The sequence below is a fragment of the Microcaecilia unicolor genome, chromosome 2 (assembly GCF_901765095.1).
Source record: "Microcaecilia unicolor chromosome 2, aMicUni1.1, whole genome shotgun sequence".
Lineage (NCBI taxonomy): Eukaryota > Metazoa > Chordata > Amphibia > Gymnophiona > Siphonopidae > Microcaecilia > Microcaecilia unicolor.
In genome coordinates, this window is record NC_044032.1 from 263,420,679 (window position 1) to 263,441,557 (window position 20,879).

The 20,879-nt window shown below is 45.0% G+C and overlaps 1 protein-coding gene across 1 annotated transcript in view; it reads right to left on the reverse strand.

Annotated features, from left to right (window-relative positions):
• Window positions 1–2,498: 2,498 nt before the first annotated feature.
• Window positions 2,499–20,879, reverse strand: part of L1CAM (L1 cell adhesion molecule) — a 302,701-nt gene continuing 284,320 nt past the window's right edge. Inside the window, 3 exon segments of the mRNA XM_030194088.1 lie at window positions 2,499–2,847; window positions 2,849–2,960; window positions 20,731–20,803. Of these exon segments, the coding sequence (XP_030049948.1) occupies window positions 2,509–2,847; window positions 2,849–2,960; window positions 20,731–20,803 (524 nt within the window). The 3' untranslated portion in view covers window positions 2,499–2,508.

Consider the following 20,879-nt stretch of genomic DNA (forward strand, 5'->3'; position numbering starts at 1 on the left):
CCCCATCTATGTGAAACTCGCTCTGATGGGATTCTATCATCTCCTCCCCCCCACTCCATGAGATTCCCCTCACTACCAGCTCCTTCACATCACCTTTTTCACCAGCTACTCCCCAGTCCCCATGACCATGATGTATGCATTCCTATTTCCTCTCATGCCACCCATAACACAACATTGTCCCTTTCCACTAACCAGGAGAACAGTGCTCGGTATTAGCACTTCATGCTGCTACTTGGACACACAGAACTAGATTCTATATATGGTGCCTGAAAAATTGGTGCTGAAAACATTTCTGCCTAGGCGTAATCTATAAACCACTTCTAGATTTAGGCGTGGTTTATAGAATATGCCTAGCCAGTTTATAAAATACACCTAGCAGCCATGCCTGCGCCTAACTCTAGACACATCCATTTACACCAAGTAAAACTTGATGTAAATACTGGTGCCTAAGTTAGGCGCAGAGCAGGTGTATTCTATATCTATGCGTGTAGATTTTCAGAACGCTCATGGTTTGCCCATTCCATGCCCATGGCCACACCCCCTTTAGAATTTACACGCATCACTTTACAGAATACACCTAGCAAGTTTGCACATAAATTCTAATTAGTGCCAATTAGCATCAATAACTGCTTAAGTGGCAGTTATCGGTGCAGATTGGCTTATTAAGTAATTAATTGCACACGCAAATCCAGAATACGACCAGATATGCAAGCGCAATTTAGGTCACGCTATATAGAATCCGGGGGGATAAAGGGCAATTCTATGATGTAGGCACTGACATTTGTGTAATCGTCAAGAATACCAGCACTTACACACATCAGTGTACACTTACCCATGAAATTACCCGCAGGAATCCTAAGCAACTGTTCTGCAAGAAGGCTCCCAGTTACACGCAGAAGACTGTAAGTGCCATGTGTTACTCTGCCGCATTTACGCAGGTCTATGGCTGGTGAAAGTGCAGGCACATAAATGTTTGGTGGGCTGATTCCGGGTTACACTAGGATTTTGAAATGGACCCTGGACTCCCAGGTGCTGTTATACAGTAGGATCCTTTCGCGCATACTCGAAGGACCTAAATAGAACCACTCAGTGTCCCCACCATGCCTGTGGGTGAAACCACAGAGCCCTGCAAAGTCAACTTCAACGTGAAGTCTGCAGAGGAGGTAGATGGGGAATAGGGTGCCACTTTTCTGCCATCAGATGGGAGGGCAAGAGGACGGGGACTTGGGGCTGTGACTACCCACAGTATAGCAAGGATTTGCCACAAAAGAGTAGTTGAGAAGCCCTGGCATAAGGCTCTTTAGGCCCTCTCAGACGTGGAAAAGAGCAGATTCTGGAGGAGCTGAGCCATCTAGTACTGGAAGGATGAAAGAAACTGCTGCACATGATATCTGGAGAGTGAGTATATCAGGCTCAGCTACACATGATATTATGGCCTTGAGGGCCCACGTGGAGCTGAAACCATTTTGAATGATGCTTATGCTGCACCAATGAAAGGTGCCACAGCCACAAAGAATCTATTTCTTTTGCAGCCTGCTAAGGTGGCGCTTTCTCTGCTTCTGTGTTCAGTGGACCAGGAGCCTGTTTTAGGAGATTAGTTCAGTTTGCCTCCTCCTCAGGGACAGGGGGAAGAATTTAGAGACTTGCTAATCTTTCCCACCCCAAAGGGACTGTTATGGGCTGATGGTTAAGCCATGGCAGCTTTGGGAGGCTGCTGGCTGTACACTTTGTTCGCTCTAGAAAGCTGCTGGATCTTTCAGCAGGGGTCAGGAGAGGGGATGCGTCAGTTTGTTAACACTGCTCGGCTGGCTCTCCATCTTGCTCCCTCCCATTTCCCTTCTCCCTCTCTCTATAGGCTCCAGCAAACATGCCAAAATAAATGGAATTTCATAAGCTAATGTAATATTATTTTTGTACAATGCTAAACCTGTCACCACCTCCCCTTGCCCTCTCCTCCAAAAATAAACAAAACGTAATAAAAATAAGCGCTAACTGTATACACAAAAACATGGAATGACCTAGTGACAGTGGATACCCTGCAGAGATACACATATAGACAGCCCCTGAAACAAAATGTGTATGTGGTGAGGAGGGAGGGAGGAGAGAGAGAAGGGAGGGCATATTTATAATTTTACAGGCTCTGTGTTTCTCTGCCACCTCGGACAACTTTGGGAATGAAAAAGTGCAGGAGCAGGAGTGGATCTGTAGGGTTGGCAGTGGCTCTTTTTTCCTCTTTCTTATATTGTTCCATTCTCAATTCCTTTTCCACATGTCAGCAGCAGAGCGGGGCTGGGGTGGGTTGTTTCAAACAGCGACAAAACACATTATGATCATAATAATAATTATAAAAAATAAAATAAAATGTATAAACATTTTTTGGGCAAGTCGTTCTGTAGAAGGGGGAGTGCAGGAGGGCAGGGTCACCACCACAAGCCCATCTCCCTCTGTGGTGGTGATGAGGGGGAAAATGAGAGGAGTCTTCCAAACCAAAAGAGATCTTCTTTTAAATTAAGCTATCTTGTTTTTAAATGATTTAAAGAAATTATGAAAACCTCCCTTTTTCCATTTTGGAGCTTCATCCTTTGTTGGTGGAATGCGAGGTTGGAGGGTGGGCGATTGGGAGGATGGTGGTGATACTGAAACAGAAACCCTCCCCTTCCTGTATTTCCCCCATACCCGTGGCATGTCCTCTCCTCCCCCTCCCCCCACCTCTGCTACTCCAGGGACACCTGCCATAGTGTTATTGACAGGCGAGGCGGCACCTGAGCTTTCATTGCCACCGGCCCCACCCTCCTTCTTGCCACTGTACTGGCCAATGAGGACCCATCCTCGTTTGAACTGGACGTCCAACGCTGCCACCGTAGTCTGCCAGGCTGTCATCACTACCCAGTGGTTTGATCTCGCCGTTCAGGGAGGGTTGGCTGCTGTCACCACCACCAATGGTTTCCTCCTCGTTGTCACTGCCAGGAAAGAGTGGGGGAGAAGTGTAGAGAAAAAAAAAGTTAGGATTGAGGGCAGGAAGGAATAGCAAAGAGTTTCCAAGTGTTCTATGTTCAAATCCTGAGTTCCATCTACCTCTTGGAGACAAAAGAGCAGAACAAGGGTACTCAGTGTGGTGTCAGAGGTAAGATGAGAACATACGCTATAAAATATGGATTGATATTCAAAAGATTTACCCAGCTACAACTGGGCATTTAGAACGTCTCTTTTAAAGGATATCGTTCAACGCCTTTTAGTTTAAATGGAATGGTCCCATTATATAGGCATTTTGTGCTCATGTCAGATAAGTATACTTATAGCCCCCCCCCACCCCCCCACACACACACACTTTTACTTAGACTCCTGTCTCACTTTCTCTTTCCACCTCTTCTACTATGGTCCCCAGTCCTTTTACACTCTTTTCTTTCTTTTACAACCTGAATGGGATGAGGAGAGCTCTAGTATCAGCTATATCTATGGGCATTTCTTTTGAAAAAACAGAAGACAAAATAATTTTATTGGTAGACTGGATGCAGAGTCTGGTTTCTAGGGCAGTGTTTCCCAAGTCTAGTCCTGGAGTACTCCTTGCCAGTCAGGTTTTCAGGATATCCACAACGAATATGCATAAACTTGATTTGCATACACTGCCTCTATTATGTGCAAAATCTCTTTCATACATATTCATTGTGGATATCCTGAAAACCTGACTGGCAAGGAGTACTCCAGGACTGACTGGGGAAATACTGTTCTAGGGGTTACCAGCTCTGAAGTAGAAGCTTCAGGAATAACATAAGAAAATATTTTTCGTAGATAGGGTGGTGGGATGAATGAAAATGGCTCACCAGGGAAAGAGTATGTGTGTGTGTGTGGGGGGGGGGGGGGGGGGGATGAGGGGCCCAACACTGGCTTAATTCAAGGAGATCTGAGATAACACAGGCCCCTCGATATTCAAAACTATTTAACTGGCCAGGAACAACTCCTGACCAGGAACGACTCCTGACCAGTTTAATAGGGTTTAAGCGCCTAACCGCGGAAATTCAGCAGGAAATAACTGGTTGTCTCCCGCTGAATGTCTGCGGTTAGCAGCTATATTCAGCGACATAGCCGGTTAGGTGTGGATATTCAGTGCTAAACCAGCTATATTGAGCGGGTCAAACTAGGCTGCTTTAATAGCAGGCCTATCTTTGACAGCGAAAAAGTTAACTGGTTAGCGATGAATATTGGCATAGTTGGTTAACTTTTTAGTGGCCAAAATAAAACTGGATATTCAATGCCAGTCACTATAAACGGCCCAGCAATGAACATCCGAGTTTAACGCCGGTGGCAGACAGCAAACACACTGCCCACCGCCGGCTGAATATCGGGCCTAGAGAATCTGTGATGTGAAGGAAAAGCCAGAAATGAACTCAACAGGAGGCAAACTGGGCAGAGTAGATGGGCCTTGAAACCGTTCTCTGCCACCAAAAATGCTGTTTCCATTTAAGTTTTCACAGAGGCTAATCTCAGTATGATAGTGCCTGTTGGATTTCCAGTACACTCTTTATGTATCGATGGGAAGATTTCTGGTTGGTTTTGCATGTGGGTTAGGAATACAGCTTCTGTGGGGCTTTGGGCTGCTATTTTGAGCGTACAGTGCTGCTTGTCAGAGTACAGGATGATGGAAGGCATTAGGTTTTGTATTCAGACCAGATTTTGAATAATGAAGGCTGGGTAGAAAGTACTCATTGCCTTCTTTTAACCTTAGCGATTATCAGCCAGTGTTGACTAATATGCTTGGCTATTAATACCTGTTATTAGTAATTAGGGCCCATTCCATAAAATGAGACCTGCAGTAAAATAGCACACATTACCAACAGTAGCACATGTAAGTAACTCTAGCTGTAAATTAGTAAAGAAACTGGTCTTTACTGGGAGAGGATATAGCGCAGGGTTAAGAGCCAGTATTGAATTTTAGCATAAGCAGAGAACTGATAGGCAGGAGCAGGGGCCCTGACCATCCAGTCCTGCCCACTCCGCAGCAAGTAGACAACTTTAAGTCACACACCAATTACAAATGTGAGTGATGGGAATCTTACCTTTCCAGGGATCTGCAGTGTGGTTAAAGGAAAGGGGAAAACCAGGTAAGCAGAGCAGAAGAAAGCAGGAGAACTTCATTATAACACCAGCAAGGGGTTAAAGGAACAAACTATACAACAGAATGGATTATTTTTTCTTGTCATCAGCAGCAGATGAATCCAGAGACTTGCAAGTTATGACCATCTACCAGCAGGTAGAAATACAGAGTATCAAACTGAACTCTGCCACGTAGGACGGTATGCTCCTTGGTCAGTCAGTATTCTCTATCTCCAGCAGGTGGTGAACAGGTGGTGGAAAAAACTCCTGGTTTCTCTTGCTTCTATGGCTCTTGTTCTGGGTTCCCTGGTTCAGTTGAACTTGGGGGTGCCTAGGACAGTAGAGGTGCCTGACTTGGGGTACACCTGGTGGTGCCAGGTCCCTCCCTCCTCCCCATTTCCTCCCTTTTCCCTCTCTCCTGCCATTTCCTTCCTTCCTCCTCCTCACAGAACTTTGAAAAAAATAATGCTGTAAGAGAGCAGATTTCTGCTTATGTGGCATTCTGAAAGAGAGGGGGTCAAAGGTCTGTGGGTACTGATGAGGCCGGAAAAATTGTATGACCTTTCATTCTTCCTCTCTGTATGGCTTCTGCTGTTTATTTATTTATTTATTTGTTGCATTTGTATCCCACCTTATCCCACCTCTTTGCAGGCTCAAAGTGGCTTACAATACATCATGAATAGTGGAAGAATGTTAGTTAATTAACATTTAGTATTGCAGGGTTTTGGTCAGCATGATGATAATAAGACAGAATAATAGTGTACAAGCAGATATTAAGAGACAATTCTAAATATAGATAGGCGATTTGTACATGTTCACATTGGTTGATCTTTGTGATAGGCTTTATTAAAGAGGTGGGTCTTCAGTAAAGAGCGGAAGTTTGTTCTTTCGTAGACCGATTTCAAGCTGCGCGGTAGTGCATTCCATAGCTGTGTGCTCAGGTAGGTGAAGTTTGACGTGTGCATTAGTCTGTATTTCATTCCTTTGCAGCTGGGGAAGTGCAGATCAAGGAATGTGCGGGATGATCTTTTGGTATTCCTAGGTGGTAAGTCGATCAGGTCTGACATGTAAGCTGGTGCGTCTCCATGGATAATTTTGTGAACTAATGAGCATACCTTGAAAGCGATATGTTCCTTAAGTGGGAGCCAGTGTAGTTTTTCTCGTAAGGGCTTAGCACTTTCGAATTTTGGTTTGCCGAATATAAGTCTAGCTGCAGTGTTTTGGGCTATTTGGAGTTTCTTGATTATTTGTTCTTTGCATCCGGCATATAGTGCGTTGCAATAGTCTAGATGACTAAGCACCATTGATTGTACCAGGTTGCGGAAAACACTGCTTGGGAAGAAAGGTCGTATTCTTTTTAATTTCCACATTGAGTGGAACATCTTCTTGGTTGTGTTTTTCGCGTGGTTCTCTAGTGTTAGGTGTCGGTCAATGGTCACTCCAAGAATTTTTAGGGTTTCTGAGACAGGATGGTTTAGGGTTGGTGTATTAATGGCGGTGAATTTTTTCTTGTTAAGTTGGGAGGTGAGTATTAAGCATTGGGGTTTTTCTGTGTTGAGTTTTAGCCGAAATGCGTCCGCCCAGGAATGCATGATATCAAGACTTTGGTTGATGTCATTGGAAATTTCTTTTAGGTCTTGTTTGAATGGGATGTAGATCATTACGTCATCCGCATAAATGTATGGATTAAGGTTTTGATTTGATAGTAATTTTGCCAGGGGTATCATCATTAAATTGAATAGGGTCGGCGAGAGGGGGGATCCTTGTGGTACTCCACATTCAGGTACCCATGCGGATGAAATAGTCGAGTTAGATGTTACTTAGTATGATCTTGTGGTTAGGAATCCCTTGAACCAATTGAGGACATTGCCTCCGATTCCGAAGTATTCAAGGATGTGTAATAAAATTCCGTGGTCAACCATGTCGAAAGCGCTTGACATGTCGAATTGTAGAAGTAGCATGTTCTTACCAGATGCTATCGTTTATTTGAATTTAGCCATGAGAGTTACTAATACTGTTTCGGTACTGTGGTTAGACTGAAATCCTGATTGGGAATCGTGAAGTATTGAAAATTTATCTAGATAGTTTGTAAGTTGCTTGGTCACCAACCCTTCCATTAGTTTGGTTATTAAGGGAGTAGATGCTACTGGTCTGTAATTAGTTAGTTCACTAGCATTTTTCTTTGCGTCTTTGGGTATGGGTGTGAGTAAGATGTTTCCTTTTTTCTTCGGGAAGTATCCATTTTGTAGCATGTAGTTCAGGTGTTTCATTATGTCGTTTATGAATTGTTGAGGCGCAGATGTCATCAGGCTGTCTGGGCATATATCTAGTTTGCAGTGTGATTTGGCAAATCTTTTGAGCATTTGGGAGATGATGTTCTCCGATAATATCTCGAAGTTAGTCCAGGTTCTATCCGCTGGGTGAATACCAGGGACTGGGTCTAGGCAATTGAGGAGTTCCGCGTAATCAATGGTACTAGTAGGTATTTTAAGTCGCAGTTGTACTATTTCTTCGTTGAAGTATCTAGCGAGATTGTCTGCATCAGGCGTGTCTTTGCTGTTGGTTGTGATTGGTGTGATATCTAATAGTTTATTCACGAGTTGGAAAAGTTTATGTGTGTCCTTGTAATTTGGTCCGATTATAGTTTTGTAATATAGTCTTTTGGTTTGTCTTATGGTGTATTTGTATTTTCTTTGAAGTTGTTTCCAGGCGTTAAGTGTGGTGTCATCTTTCTTTTTATTCCAAGCTCGTTCTAACCTTCTAACTTGTGTTTTGAGTTTTTTCAACTCTTCATTGAACCATGGTGTTGAGTTCTTTCTGTGTGAGATTCTAGTTTGGGTTGGAGCAATGTTGTCTAGTATAGATCTGCATCTGTCGTCCCATTCTAGGAGGAAATGGATTGTGTCTGTTTTTATTGTCCATTCGTTCTGGTAGATTTGTTGCCAAAATATTATCGGATCTATTTTTCCTCTCATTGTGTAGGTTTTCCGTTCTTGTTTTTTCGGTGGTCCTTTTGTTCGCCATTGGAGGGAGATATTTGCTTTATAGTGGTCCGACCATAGTACGGGTGTCCATTTAGTGTCTGTTACTATAAGGTTTGCATTGGGGTCAAAGTTGTGTATGATGATGTCTAGAGTGTGACCTTTCTGTGGGTAGGTTGTGTGTGTGTCCTATGAAGGTCCCATAATTGTAGGAATTCTTCACATTCTCGGGTACTGGTTGAATTGAGGTCCTCAAGATGTAGATTGATATCTCCTAATATGATGAGGTTTGAGCTGGAGACACAAGTGTTCGAGATAAAGTCCATTAGGTATGTTTGGGATTCTTGCCAGTTTGGGTTAGTGCACCTGCAGTGGAACACTATTTCTTTTTGAGCAGCCTGTGTGGGCGTTTGCCTGTGTTTTCCTGCCACGAAGAAGTCACTAGACCACCAGGGCACCACCTGCCTGTCCACCCGCCAGCCTGCCCATTCACACGGAAATCCGGACAAACAGGCAGGCTGGCAAAACCCATCCGGATGCCCGGCCGTGCCCTCAAAAAGAGGACATGTCCGGGTAGAACCGGACGTAGGGTAACCCTAGTTTTGGGTCTCTGCTCCTTCTCGCATGGTGAATTCCTGCACATAAGAAGCCTGGACCTTGCTGCTCTCAGGTCATTCTTAGCTTCTTGGCTGCCCTTGCAACCTTCTCTTCAGCGACCTTCTGCAGGCTAGTCTTCCCGGCTGTGTTTTCAGTCAGCAGCTCACTTCTCTTTCTGAAGCATTGGCTATGTTGGTGTGAGCTGTCCTCTTTTGCTGGGGAAAAATGTATTTCCTTCTCACCTTCTGCTAATGGGCAATGCTTCCTCCTAGTTGCCTGGCCTGCTCTTTCCTGGCTGCAAGTGCAGCCTTCGACTTGTGCCCACATTTGCGGGGGCATTTCCTTCCTCTGCTGTACTGGACTGTGGCGTTGCTTGTTTTGGTAGCTGCAGCTCTATACCACTTGGATTGTTGTTTCTCCTTCCTGAGGCATGGCCATTTTACTCTTCTCTGATGCAGAAACAGCTTGCAGCCCATGTATGCATGAGCTGCAGTGGCCATCTTTGGGACCTACTTTTCTATCTCTTGCAGTATCAGCCTCCAGCTCTTGATTGCATTTGCGGACTTCGACTTCAGCATATGGCAGCGTTTACACTCACAGCTCTCTGCTCAATTAGCCACCTTTGGGCTGTTCTGGCATGGGTGATTGACCTTCAGATTATTTACTGCTGCACTATTGGTCTTCAGGCCACTGTAGCCTTGCAGTTTGGAGTAGGTGCCAGGTGGGATGCCCCCCAGGCATCTGGCAGGTTACAGCCTTCTTTTTTTGCTGCTGATCGGTGGAAGAAAGTTTGTGGCACCTTAATCGGCCTCCTCATGTCCACTATTGTGGGACCCTCCTGTTGGGGGCTATGCAGACTGTCTGGCCTTGCTGCCCACTGCATACTGTCAGGTTCTTGCTGTCTCAAGTGCCCTCTCTCCATTGGGCAGGTGGAGTGGTTGTGTCTTTTTGCTTCTACAGGCACTCCTTCACTGTTAGCAGCTCCAACTGTCAGCCTCCGGCAGTTCCCATACCCATTCTCAGCCTGTGCCTCACAATGAACAGCTTCAGCTCAGTGTAAGGCTACGGCTGCTTGGTTAGATCATGGCTGTGTGGTATTGGCAAAATTCGGCTGTTTCATGGCTGTTGAGCTTCTTCCATTGGTATGTATGGAGTGTGGCTCAACTCATGCTTCACTAGTCCTAGTCTCAGTTTGGTTCTGTATTGGGATGCCGTTCCCAGTTTCCTCTCTTTCAATTGGAACGGCTCCATATCTGAATGGGAAGGAAACCCATCCTTATTTTCTGTGTGGAACGCAGCCCTAATCATGACTCTGAATATGATCGACTGTGCCTGGTGGCCACGGATCCTTTGTGGGGCACAGTTCCATTTCTGATGACTGGGTGCATCTCCATCTCTTCCTAATGGGCTCAGCTCCATTGATACCTTCTATGCCTGGTGAATGCAGCTCCATCTATGACTGTTGAGCTCAGCTCTATATATGCCGGTTGGGTGAAAATCCATTTTTGCCTGGTGAGCACAAGTCTCTGCATGTTGAACACAGCTCCATCACTGAATGAAGATCACCACTCCATTGCTGCATATACAGTTCATCTCCATCTCTGAATGTCTCCGTATCATATATGGCGAAGCTGACTCTCTCTCTGAATTTAGTGCACAGCTCTCTCCCTGCGTGTGGAGCACGGTACCATCTCTGAAAGTAGAGCACATCTGTGTTTGTAGGGCCTGACTCTACAGCATTTTTCAACTAGTGTGCTGAGGTTGCTCCCCAGGTGTGCTGCGGGGATCCCCTTCACACAGATACCAAGCCACGTGCATTTGGCTGCCCTCATGCACTGAGCACCCTTCTTCACATGCATTCAGGGACCAGTACCCTCCCCATGACCTGCCAACTCTCCCACTCTCCCGGTTCAGCATATCTCATCTTCTTCTCCCTGTTTACAATCCAGTACATGAGAAGTAGCTTAGTGGTTAGTGCAGTGGACTTAGATCCTGGGGAACTGAGTTTGATTCCCACTGCAGCTCCTTGTGACTCTAGGCAAGTCACTTAACCCTCCATTGCCCCTGGTACAAAAATAAGTACCTGAATATATGTAAACCGCTTTGAATGTAGTTGCAAAAACCTCAGAAAGGCAGTATATCAAGTCCCATTTCCCTTTCCCTTCCCTAACTCTCAAACTGCCCCCCACCAATCCTATCTTCAAACTCATACCTGAGGTCCCCCATGTCTTTCCTTCTCCAGTGCCCTGCCCCCTCTGACACAACTTCTCTCTCTCGACTGTGTCCCACTCTACCAGAAAAAAAACAGAAAATTGCATCTGAAGGGAGGTGGGACGCTGGAGAAGGGAAGCTGCAGAGCCTGTCACGGGCGACCTCAGACAAGTTGGAAGGTAGGATGCGGGGGTGGGATGTTTGAGGATGAGGCAGAGGTGCTGGACTGGGGCTGTGGGTTTGAAAATAAGGGAGAAGTGATGGGACTGGGGGTTTGAGAATGAGGGAGAGGTGCTGGACTAGGGGGTTGAGAATAAGGGAGAGGTGCTGGGGCTGGGGGTTTGAGAATGAGGGAGAGGTGCTAGACTGGGGTTAGGGAAGTGTGAGAATGAGGGAGAGAAGTTCTGCATGGGGGCAAGGAGGGAGAGTGGTGCTGCATCGGGGGGAGGGGGGAGAGGAAGGAGAGAGGTGCTAGACAGGGAGGTCAGATAGGGAAGAGAGAGAGCCAATGAGGTGGGTGCAGAAGAGAGGGAGCACAGAGAAAGAAAGAGGTGCTGGACTTGGGCGGGAGGAGGAGGTGCCAGGACCTGCAGGGAAAGAAGGAGGAGGAGAGACAATACCACAGAGGAAAATGAGCAAAATGTTGCACATACAGGGAAGGGAAGAGGGGAGACATGCAACGCATAAAGGGAAAGGAAGGGAAGAGGGGAGACATGCTGCACAGAAAGGGAAGGGGAAGGGGGGAGACAGGCTGAACATAAAAGGAAAGGAAGGGAAGAGGGAAGACAGGCTACACATAAAGGGAAAGGAAGAGGGGAGACAGGCTGCACATGAAGGGAAGAGAGATGGAAAACAAGATAGATTTGAGAAGGAGGCAGAGAAATTGAAGAAAGCTGAACGTGAAAGATCAGTGCCAAACAGGCATAGGCCAGGAGATGGGAAAAGAAATAGCAAATAGAAAGGAGGCCCTGGAAACAGAGTTAAGAGCACACACAGAGGAAAGCAGAACCAAAGATTGGGAACAAGATGAATGGAATAATAAAATCACCAGACTACAAAGGTAGGAGAAATGACTTTATTTTCAGTTTAGTGATTGAATTATGTCGGTTGAGAATTTACATCTGTCGGCTTTATTTTGCACTGTACAGGAGAACACACATTTCTTTCTATCTCTCTGGTGTTGTACGACATGCAGAGTCTGGTATCTCTGCTTTCGTTTTTTTTGTCTGCGACCAAAATTTTCAGTTGATGCCACTCCCAACAATGTTTCCACTCATCATCCTTGGGTCATGAGATCCACGCATCACTTCTCTGTGACTAAAGCTAGTCTTTTTAAAGAAGCCTGCTGCGGCGTTGCTTTTGCTTTTGCTTTATTCTCTCTAATTTTGGACTGCACTGTGTTTTTTGAAAATTGTCTCTCTCGTTTCAGATTTTCAGTGCTGCTACTCCTGAAAGCATTTCCACCCACCTGTGCTTGGATCACGTGATCCATGCATCATTTCTCTGTGACCAAAGCAAGTCTTTTAAAAGAAGCCTTCTGTGGTGTGCGCACAAGGAACAGGTCTCCTTGGGGCGAGCGACGAGGGGGGGAGCTTTGTCTAACACGACTACCTCTTCTTTTCATCTCGTAATCACACTTCTCATCTTTAGTTGCTCCCATGCTTCTATCTCTGACTAAGTTTTCACTGCTCTATTGCAACTTGGCTCTTTTCTCTTTCAGTTTCTACAGCTTTCCCTTTCCATCCCTCCCGAAGTTATGCAGATCCCGTCCTTGTGCAGTCACTGCCCACCTAATACTATGTGGAGGGGCATAATCAAACGCAAATGCCTATCTCCATGGGCGTTTATCTCCGAGAACGGGTCCGTGAAGGGGCGGGCCGAACCGTATTTTCGAAAAAATGGACGTTTTTGAGCTGGGCGTTTGTTTTTTTTTAGCGATAATGGAAACTAAAAACGCCCAGCTCAAAAACGTCCTAATCCAAGCCATTTGGTCGTGGGAGGGGCCAGGATTGGTAGTACACTGGCCCCCCTGATATGCCATGACACCAACTGGGCACCCTAGGTCAGTGCGGTGGACTTCAGAAAAAGTTCCCACATGCATTGCTTCCTTACCACGGGTGCTGAGCTCCCAAGCCCCCTCCCCCAAAACCCACAAATGTACAACACTACCATAGCTCTTAGGGGTGAAGGGGGCACCTACATGTGGGTACATGTGGGTTTTGGAGGCCTCCCATTTACCAGCACAAGTGTTGCAGGTGGGGGGGGGGGGGGGGGGGATGGGCCTGGGTTCACCTGGCTTGAAGTGCACTGCGGTACCCACTAAAAGTGCTCCAGGGGACCTGCATACATGCAGGCCTCTAGGACTTGTTGCTGCTGTATAACATTGGCACACCAGTTGTCACCTGAGACTAATCTCTCTGAAACGTCCTTTATTGGAATAAGCACGTTTACTCACAGTTAACTGCAGAGGTTGTGCCCACTGGCACGAGTCTCCCTGGGAGCTGAGATTAGCAGTAGGTCAGAGCTGGCAGAATGCGGTACAATGCCCTCGTTTTCAGCCACTTCAAGGTAAGAACTGAGTTGTCTAACTTGGCTACACACAAGAAAGGGAACTAAAACTGGCTACAAAATGGCCACTACCGCATGGACTACAACAGTAAACACAACAGGGCACACTCTGACCCAGTAGGCAGGGGGAAAAGCACCATGGGAGAAGAGCCTACCAACTACCAACATTGTGAGACTGTAACACAAGCTAATGAAATCATGGAGGCCCAATACCCTACAACCCACCACAATGACCCTGTAGTGCACCCGAGAGCCACATCTGACCCAGGGAAAGGCTGTGAGAGGATCGAACACATTCTGCTGTCATGGAGGTGGTACGGCATTTGAGGCTGGCATACAGGTTGGGAAAAAGTTTTAAAGTGGGGGTTTTTTTTTTTGGTGGGAGGGGGTTAGTGACCACTGGGAGAGTCCGGGGACATCATCCCCGATTCCCTCCAGTGGTCATCTGGGCAATTGGGGCACTTTTTTTGGGATTTGTTCGTGAAAAAAAAAGGGTAAAAAAAAAGTGACCCAAAATCGCGGTAAAAACGCCTTTTTTTCGATTATCAGCTACAGACAGCCCATCTCTCCTTGGCTGATAACCACGCCCAGTCCCGCCTCCAACACGCCCCGTCAACTTTATTCGTTTCCGCGACGGAGTGCAGTGGAAACGCCCAAAATGGCTTTCGATTATACGATTTGGGCGCCTTTGCGAGAAAAACGCCCATCTCCGATTTGGGTCGAAATATAGGCGTTTTTCTCTTTCGATTATAAGCTGGATAGTCAACAGGATAGGAAGGTAAGATTTTTAACCCCCTGCCAGGTATCCTTACTGCCTTTGCAACCATATTAGTTTCCTTTTGTACTACTGAACATCATTCCTTAAGGCAAAAATCAGTTTCAATGTCAAGACATGATACTCTCTGCTCATGTTTGGATTTCTTTTGTTTTACTGAAACCTGGCTCCTACCAGGGGAGGAAGCCTATCTAGTTCATGCCTCCCAAATAATTACTCGACTCACTATTCCTCTTGAATTGGGAAACGTGGAGGGGGCTTGGCCTTTATTTTTCCAACATCCTTTACTGTTAAGGAACTATCTTACTCTGACTTTCCAAACCCAGAGTTGTTTGTGGAAGTTGCAGCCCTCCATTTACATTCTTCTTTTCTATTGTTCGCCTTCGCTGAAAATGGAGGACTGGGAATGAGTACAACCAAACACTTGTGGATGCTGCAATTAAATTTTCTAACCTTCTCATTGTCAGAGAGTTTAATGCTCACGTTGATTCCCCTTCGCACCCCTGATCTGCCTATTTCTCATCTCTACTGTCTGATTTCAGACTACTACAACGCATAACAGTTCCTACTCACTCTGTCAGTCACACATAAGATTTAGTCATCACCCATTCTTCTATGAACTTGTCCTCCATACATATCATCCCACTATCCTGGACAGATCATTAACGCTTGTTTTTTTTTCAATTCAAATGAGATGGTTGGCCCAGTTTTCTGCTTATTATGCCAAGGTTCATTGGTTGCCAGTATTTGCTAGAATCCTTTAAATTCTCTTGTTTCAATGTATAGGGTTTCTTATGGATTGGCACCTTTCTATTTGATGCAGTGTTTGTTTTATCTAGTTCAGTTAGGACTTTCTTGATTAACTAATCTGTTTACCTATCCATCTATGAAAGGTAAAAGAAGAAAGAGATGTATTGATTCTTTGTTCTCTTTTCAGGCAGTTAAATTAGGTAAAGAGGTTTTTTCTTTCATTTTACAGGCATCAGGGGTATGTACATTTTAGACGTTTGCTTAAAACATCCTTGTTTCAAAATTTTGTTAGGAATTGAATGTATTCATTTTAATTGATTATGTTTCTTTGATTGTCATTAACTCTGTTTTGTAATCCACATTGAACTGCGAGGTATTGCAGACTATAAAAATAAATTATGTTATGTTATTGCTCTTTTCCTCATCTGATGTAACAGGGTATTGGTCTAGGACAGCTACATCATGTCAAACCTTCCACCACTGTCATCTTAGAGGACTCTTTCCCCATAAATTGTTAAACAGCTGTACTTGATGAACAAGTGCTTGCATGGAACTTGTCATTATGAGATGTCTTAGATTGTATTGCACATATTAAATTCATACAAAATGGGGCCCCTAATCAGCAACCTTGGTTCCACCATGGACTCTGCCTATGTCAATGTCAGCTATGAAGGGCTGAATGTCGATGGCATAAGTAATAGATCAAACGAAACACTTTCTAAGAGTAGATTTACCCATCAGTATTACTTTACACAACTTGTGCTGCAAAGAAGGACTATATCTCACAGTAAATACAGCCAGCATCTAGCTCCTTTAAAACAACTTTTCTCTTTCTTTCACAAGAACAATACCCCCCTCCCCACCATGAAACCATACAGGTATAACACCATGGTTCTTGAAACTCTAGCTAATTATATTTTTTTCTAAGATTGGGACACTTCAAGCCACATTCCCACCTTTTGACTAATCTCTCGTACCTTTCCTGTACCACAGGTCCAGCTATCCTCTAGTCATCCTTTAAAATTCCTTCTCTAGACTCTTTGTCCAAAACACTATCACAGCTGAATGCTACATTCTGTTCCTTGGATCCCATCCCTCCAATGGCTAAAATTTCCTTCCCATGAACTGGATTGCTTAAATACACTCTATAATTGTCCTCAAGTCTGACCACTGGATTGGTTCCATCTGCTCTTAAGATAGCCTTAATTACCTAATTTTGAAGACGACAAATCCATTGCAAGCAAAAGAAACTATTTGGCCAGTATCCAATCTTCCTTTTCTCTCAAAAGTTTTGGAATTGGGTCGTTTTCTCTTAACTTCAATCACATATATAAATCAGCAAATGTGTTACATCCATGTCGATCATGATTAGGTCAAGTTTCAGTACTGAAATTGTCATTACTGCTCTTTTACGCAAACTTCACAATTCATCTGGAAATGGCAAGATTGCTCTAATAGTACTGATTGACCTATCAGCAACATTCGACCTAATAAATCACTGCCTCCTTCAGTGCCTTGTCTTCCTGGGTATTTAGGAACAGTGTTGAACTGGTTTTCTCTTTTCTAGAGCAATGTACATTATAGTGACATCTCTGTCTTCTTTCTTGCCCTCCCCTGTGGAGTGACATAGGTCTTGGTTCTCTCTCCACTACTCTCAATCTCTTTTGTTCGGTCTTTTGGCTCTACACATACAGACTCATGGCATCAGTGCATATTTCTACGCAGATGATTTTCTCTTGCTATATACAAACCCACAATGCATTTATCTCCAACCACTTCAGAACTGACTGCAAACAAGCAACATGCTGGCTACAAGACCAATGCCCTTGTTCTGAAACACAGAAAAAAACGGTGGCCTGTAGGATCACAGGATCACTATTTCCTCTTATACCTATCCTATTTGATAGGCAAGTCACTCCTGTTTCTTCCTTTAAGTACCTTGGGAATCATTATAGATTCAGCCCTCTTATTCTCAGTGCAAATCTCCCAGGTGCTAAAAACAGGTTTCTATTTCCTGAGGATGTTTGAGGGCGATCTGCAGTGTAATTGAACACCGACTCTCTTAGTATCCTATTCTATGTCTATATTAACTCACAATACGATTACTGTAATGCCATTTATAAAGGCATCACTAAACTGAATCTTAATCACTGCAAAAATGCAGCTCAAATTCTTTGCAGGGCCAACCAGTATGATCAAGCCTCTTCTCAGACGGTTACATTTGTTTCCGATTGACCGCAGAATAAAATTCAAAATTCTAACACTGACACACAAGGTTTTCTATTAAAATACCTGCATATCTGGCATCTCTGATCATTCCCTATACCCCTTCTCATACCTACTCTCTTTCAATGACAACAGGCTTGTTATACCCCACTACTCCAAACGCCAGAGGTCTAGTGCACTTTACTTCTTGGCTCTGGAATTCTCTTCCTCACTATATTCGTTTAGAGAATCATATCCTAATTCCGGACCTCTTTGAAGACATATTTTTTTAACTTAGCATTTGATAGTTAAATCGGTCTGCTGACTCTGTACCTGAAGGGTTGATTCCTTGACTCAGTTGGGTCCAAATAAGTTATGTCTGTTTTACTTATTTTAGCTGGTTGAATGATTGTCTCTTTCCTGTCATTTTATGGGGTTCCTTTCTCTTTTCTTATGTGTGTTTTTAATATTTTTATGAAAGCTGTAACTGCTTCAACTCGTTTTTGAAAGAGGCGGTATAGTAAATAAATAAACGATAAAAAATAAATGATTCAGGACCATCTCTGATTACAGAGCCATGTCTGGCTCTGGATCTGCATCATTCATGGAGGTGGAAGTGCACCCATCTCTGAACATGCATAACAGATTCAACGCTGTTCCCATATGTGACTTTCAGATGGTCTTCTCCTTGTCATCTGTGACTTTTCCACTTTGTTGAGAATCTTTTCTAGCTGGGGAGCATGCTCTGGTGCTCTGTAGTGCACACCTCAGCTCTTTCTGTGTGGAATGTCAGTAGCTGGTGTCGTATTTCAGCTCATTCTATGTCTATAGGGTCTGCTTGGCTCTGAGCCTGGGGCACAGTCTCACCCTATCCTGGATCTGAGCCCTATCATTTGACAGAATCCTCCCTGCCTTACAATTCTCCTGTGTGTCCTTCGTGCTCAAGCTTCCATCTCCTGCATGGTCAGTGTAACTCCAGCTCAGCATTTTTTTGCTTGGTTCCATCACTATTTGAAATCCTGACAGTGTTCTGTGCAGATCCTTTATTCGTGTCTCAGAGTCAAGGGTGACTCTCAACACAGTCCTGTCTTTGTTGCCTGTAGTGCTTTCCACATTTCCATTAATCAGCCATTTCCTCCATTCTTCTGGAGGTAAATCATCCTGGGAGTTTTCATCTGCTGGTTTATATTTATTTATTTGTTGCATTTGTACCCCACATTTTCCCACCTATTTGCAGGCTCAATGTGGCTTACATAGTACCGTCAGAGGCGTTTGCCCAGTCGGTGGATAACAAATACAAAGTTGTATAGTGATCGTATGAGGTATAAGTGGAGGGTTGGAATGGATGAAGATTGCGTGTTGTCCTGTTCGATCATAGTCATGCTGTGTTGGTAGGTGATAGCTGTAGGTCTTTCTGGCACCTTCAGGCCACCAATGGATTCTGGGCATAGTCTCCCTTCGTGTTACTGGTGAGCTCCAGTTGGGGCGATGCAGCTTCTTATGCAGCCATAGCTCGGTGGAGTCGGGCGCTTATTTACATCCACTGGACACGGCTCCTCTTCATTCTCTTCTATGAAGGTCCCCTACATGGTCCTTGTGACACATGTTTTCCAGACCTTGTCCAATTGATGGTTTCAGCTAGGTCTAAAGCATCCTTTGGCGTGTCAGTTCCTTCCGCAGCTGTGACCATAAGTAGGGTGGGATCCAGACTGCTTTGCTACATCCCACAAGTATCTGGATTTGACTGCTTGCCGATGACAAGGAAGAAAAATTTATGTTTTACCTGATAATTTTCTTTCCTTTAGTCACAGCAAACAAATCCAGAGTCCCACCCTTTCACGAGGTTCACACTATCAGTTCAGTCTTATCTCTGCTTAGGTTTCTTGCTCTGATTGTCTGTGCATAGTTCTCCTAGTTGACAGTTTATGTCTCATTTCTAAGAGGGGGGAGAAATATTTGCCTTATTATTCCTTCTGCTTTGTTACGAGAAATAGTGAACGACAAAGGAGCATAACATTCTATGTGTCAGAGTTCAGTTTGGTACTCTCTATCCCCACTTGCTGGTAGATTATCATAACTCACAAGTCTCTGGATTCATCTGCTGTGACTAAAGGAAAGAAAATGATCAGGTAAGTTATAATTTTTTCAGTTATTTACAGAGACACTGAAAATATTGGCTAACCTACAAATAATTATTCATTCTTGCTTTACTTGCCAATGGTGTGAAACAGTGATGTACAATGGTGGTGACTACTGCTTCTGCTATTTTCTTTTCTGGTAACTTTTTATTCGGCTTTTTATTAAGAGGATATCCCCCCCCCCCACCCCTTTGCTCTGTTTTGCAATTGTACAACTGCTTTGATTTGTCCTTCTGGAAGAGCAGTATATCCAGTGGCGTACCAAGGGGGGGCGGTGGAGCGGTCCGCCCCGGGTGCACGCGCTGGGGATGGTGCCGTGCGCCTCTCGGCTGGGGGGGTGCTGCGCGCCTCTCGGCTCCGCTCGTTCCGTGCTCCCTCTGCCCCGGAACAGGTTACTTTCCTGTTCCGGGGCAGAGGGAGCATGGAACGAGCGAAGACGAGAGGCTCACAGCACCCCCCCAGCAGGTAAAAATGCACCGGGGGGGGGGGTGTCCTTTCGCCGGGGGGGGGGAGGTGTCCTTTCACTCGGGGTGGGGGATGGGGGGTTGCGCTGCACCCGGGGGGAGGGCGCATCGGCGGATCCGCCCCGGGTGTCAGCCACCCTAGGAGCGTCACTGAGTATATCAAGCCTCTAATAAACTATACAATTAATGTCAACATGAGCAGAGCCAGGACACCACTGTGTGCTCTGTGCAGGGCTACAGCTAAGAATTTTAGAGCTGGTCTGTTTTAACTGCACTCTTTCACCTTTTTGTTACCCTAGGAAACAGCATAATAAGAAAGTGCTGGTATCTGACACAGGAAAAAAAAACCTAAAATAACAACCCGATAGGCTTAAGAATAAGCAAGTCAATTGGGAAAGCTGAGATGGCACTGTTAATTCAGTTGGACCATTTCTGTGTGTGGAGAGGAGCAAAAATTCTATAGAACCAGGGCTTTATTGGTGCTGCTACAAGGGGGGGGGGGGGTACTACAATTTGTCTGGTACTTGTCTTGGAAAATGCAGCTGTCACTGAAAGCCAGTCCAGATTTAAGATTTTGGCAACTATAAGCAAGCTCAGAGAGCAGCAATCGCAGATTGCTGGGGGAGGAAGGTGTTAGAGATCCCAAAGCTTGGAAAGCCAGGATGAGCAGAGGAAGGCATAGCACAAATTCGTTACAGAATGCAAGGGTAGACTTTTTGGCCTGGGTATGTGGGGCCTTCATAATGTGGCGCCCTAGAAGTCACATCTGTTGCCTGTTCCTAAATCTAGGCTGCTAAAGCCCTTTCTCAGTATTAGATTCACAGAGGCTGGAGCCCACCAGATCCTCACCAAATGATTCTTTTTTTCTTATATCTCCAAAGAATGGTAGATGGCTTTAGAACTAGGCGGGGCAAGAAGCAGAGCTGGGTTCTTTGATCACTGTTTCCTACCTGTACTCTCCGAAGGTCTCATCTTTCATAGGTCGCGCCTCTGAATCCACCTGTGTGTCCTCCTTATCTTTCACTGTAGGAAGGAAGGTACAGAGAAAAATGGATTCGAAGAGGAAAAAGACAAGAAACGTAAAAACAAAGGAAGGAAG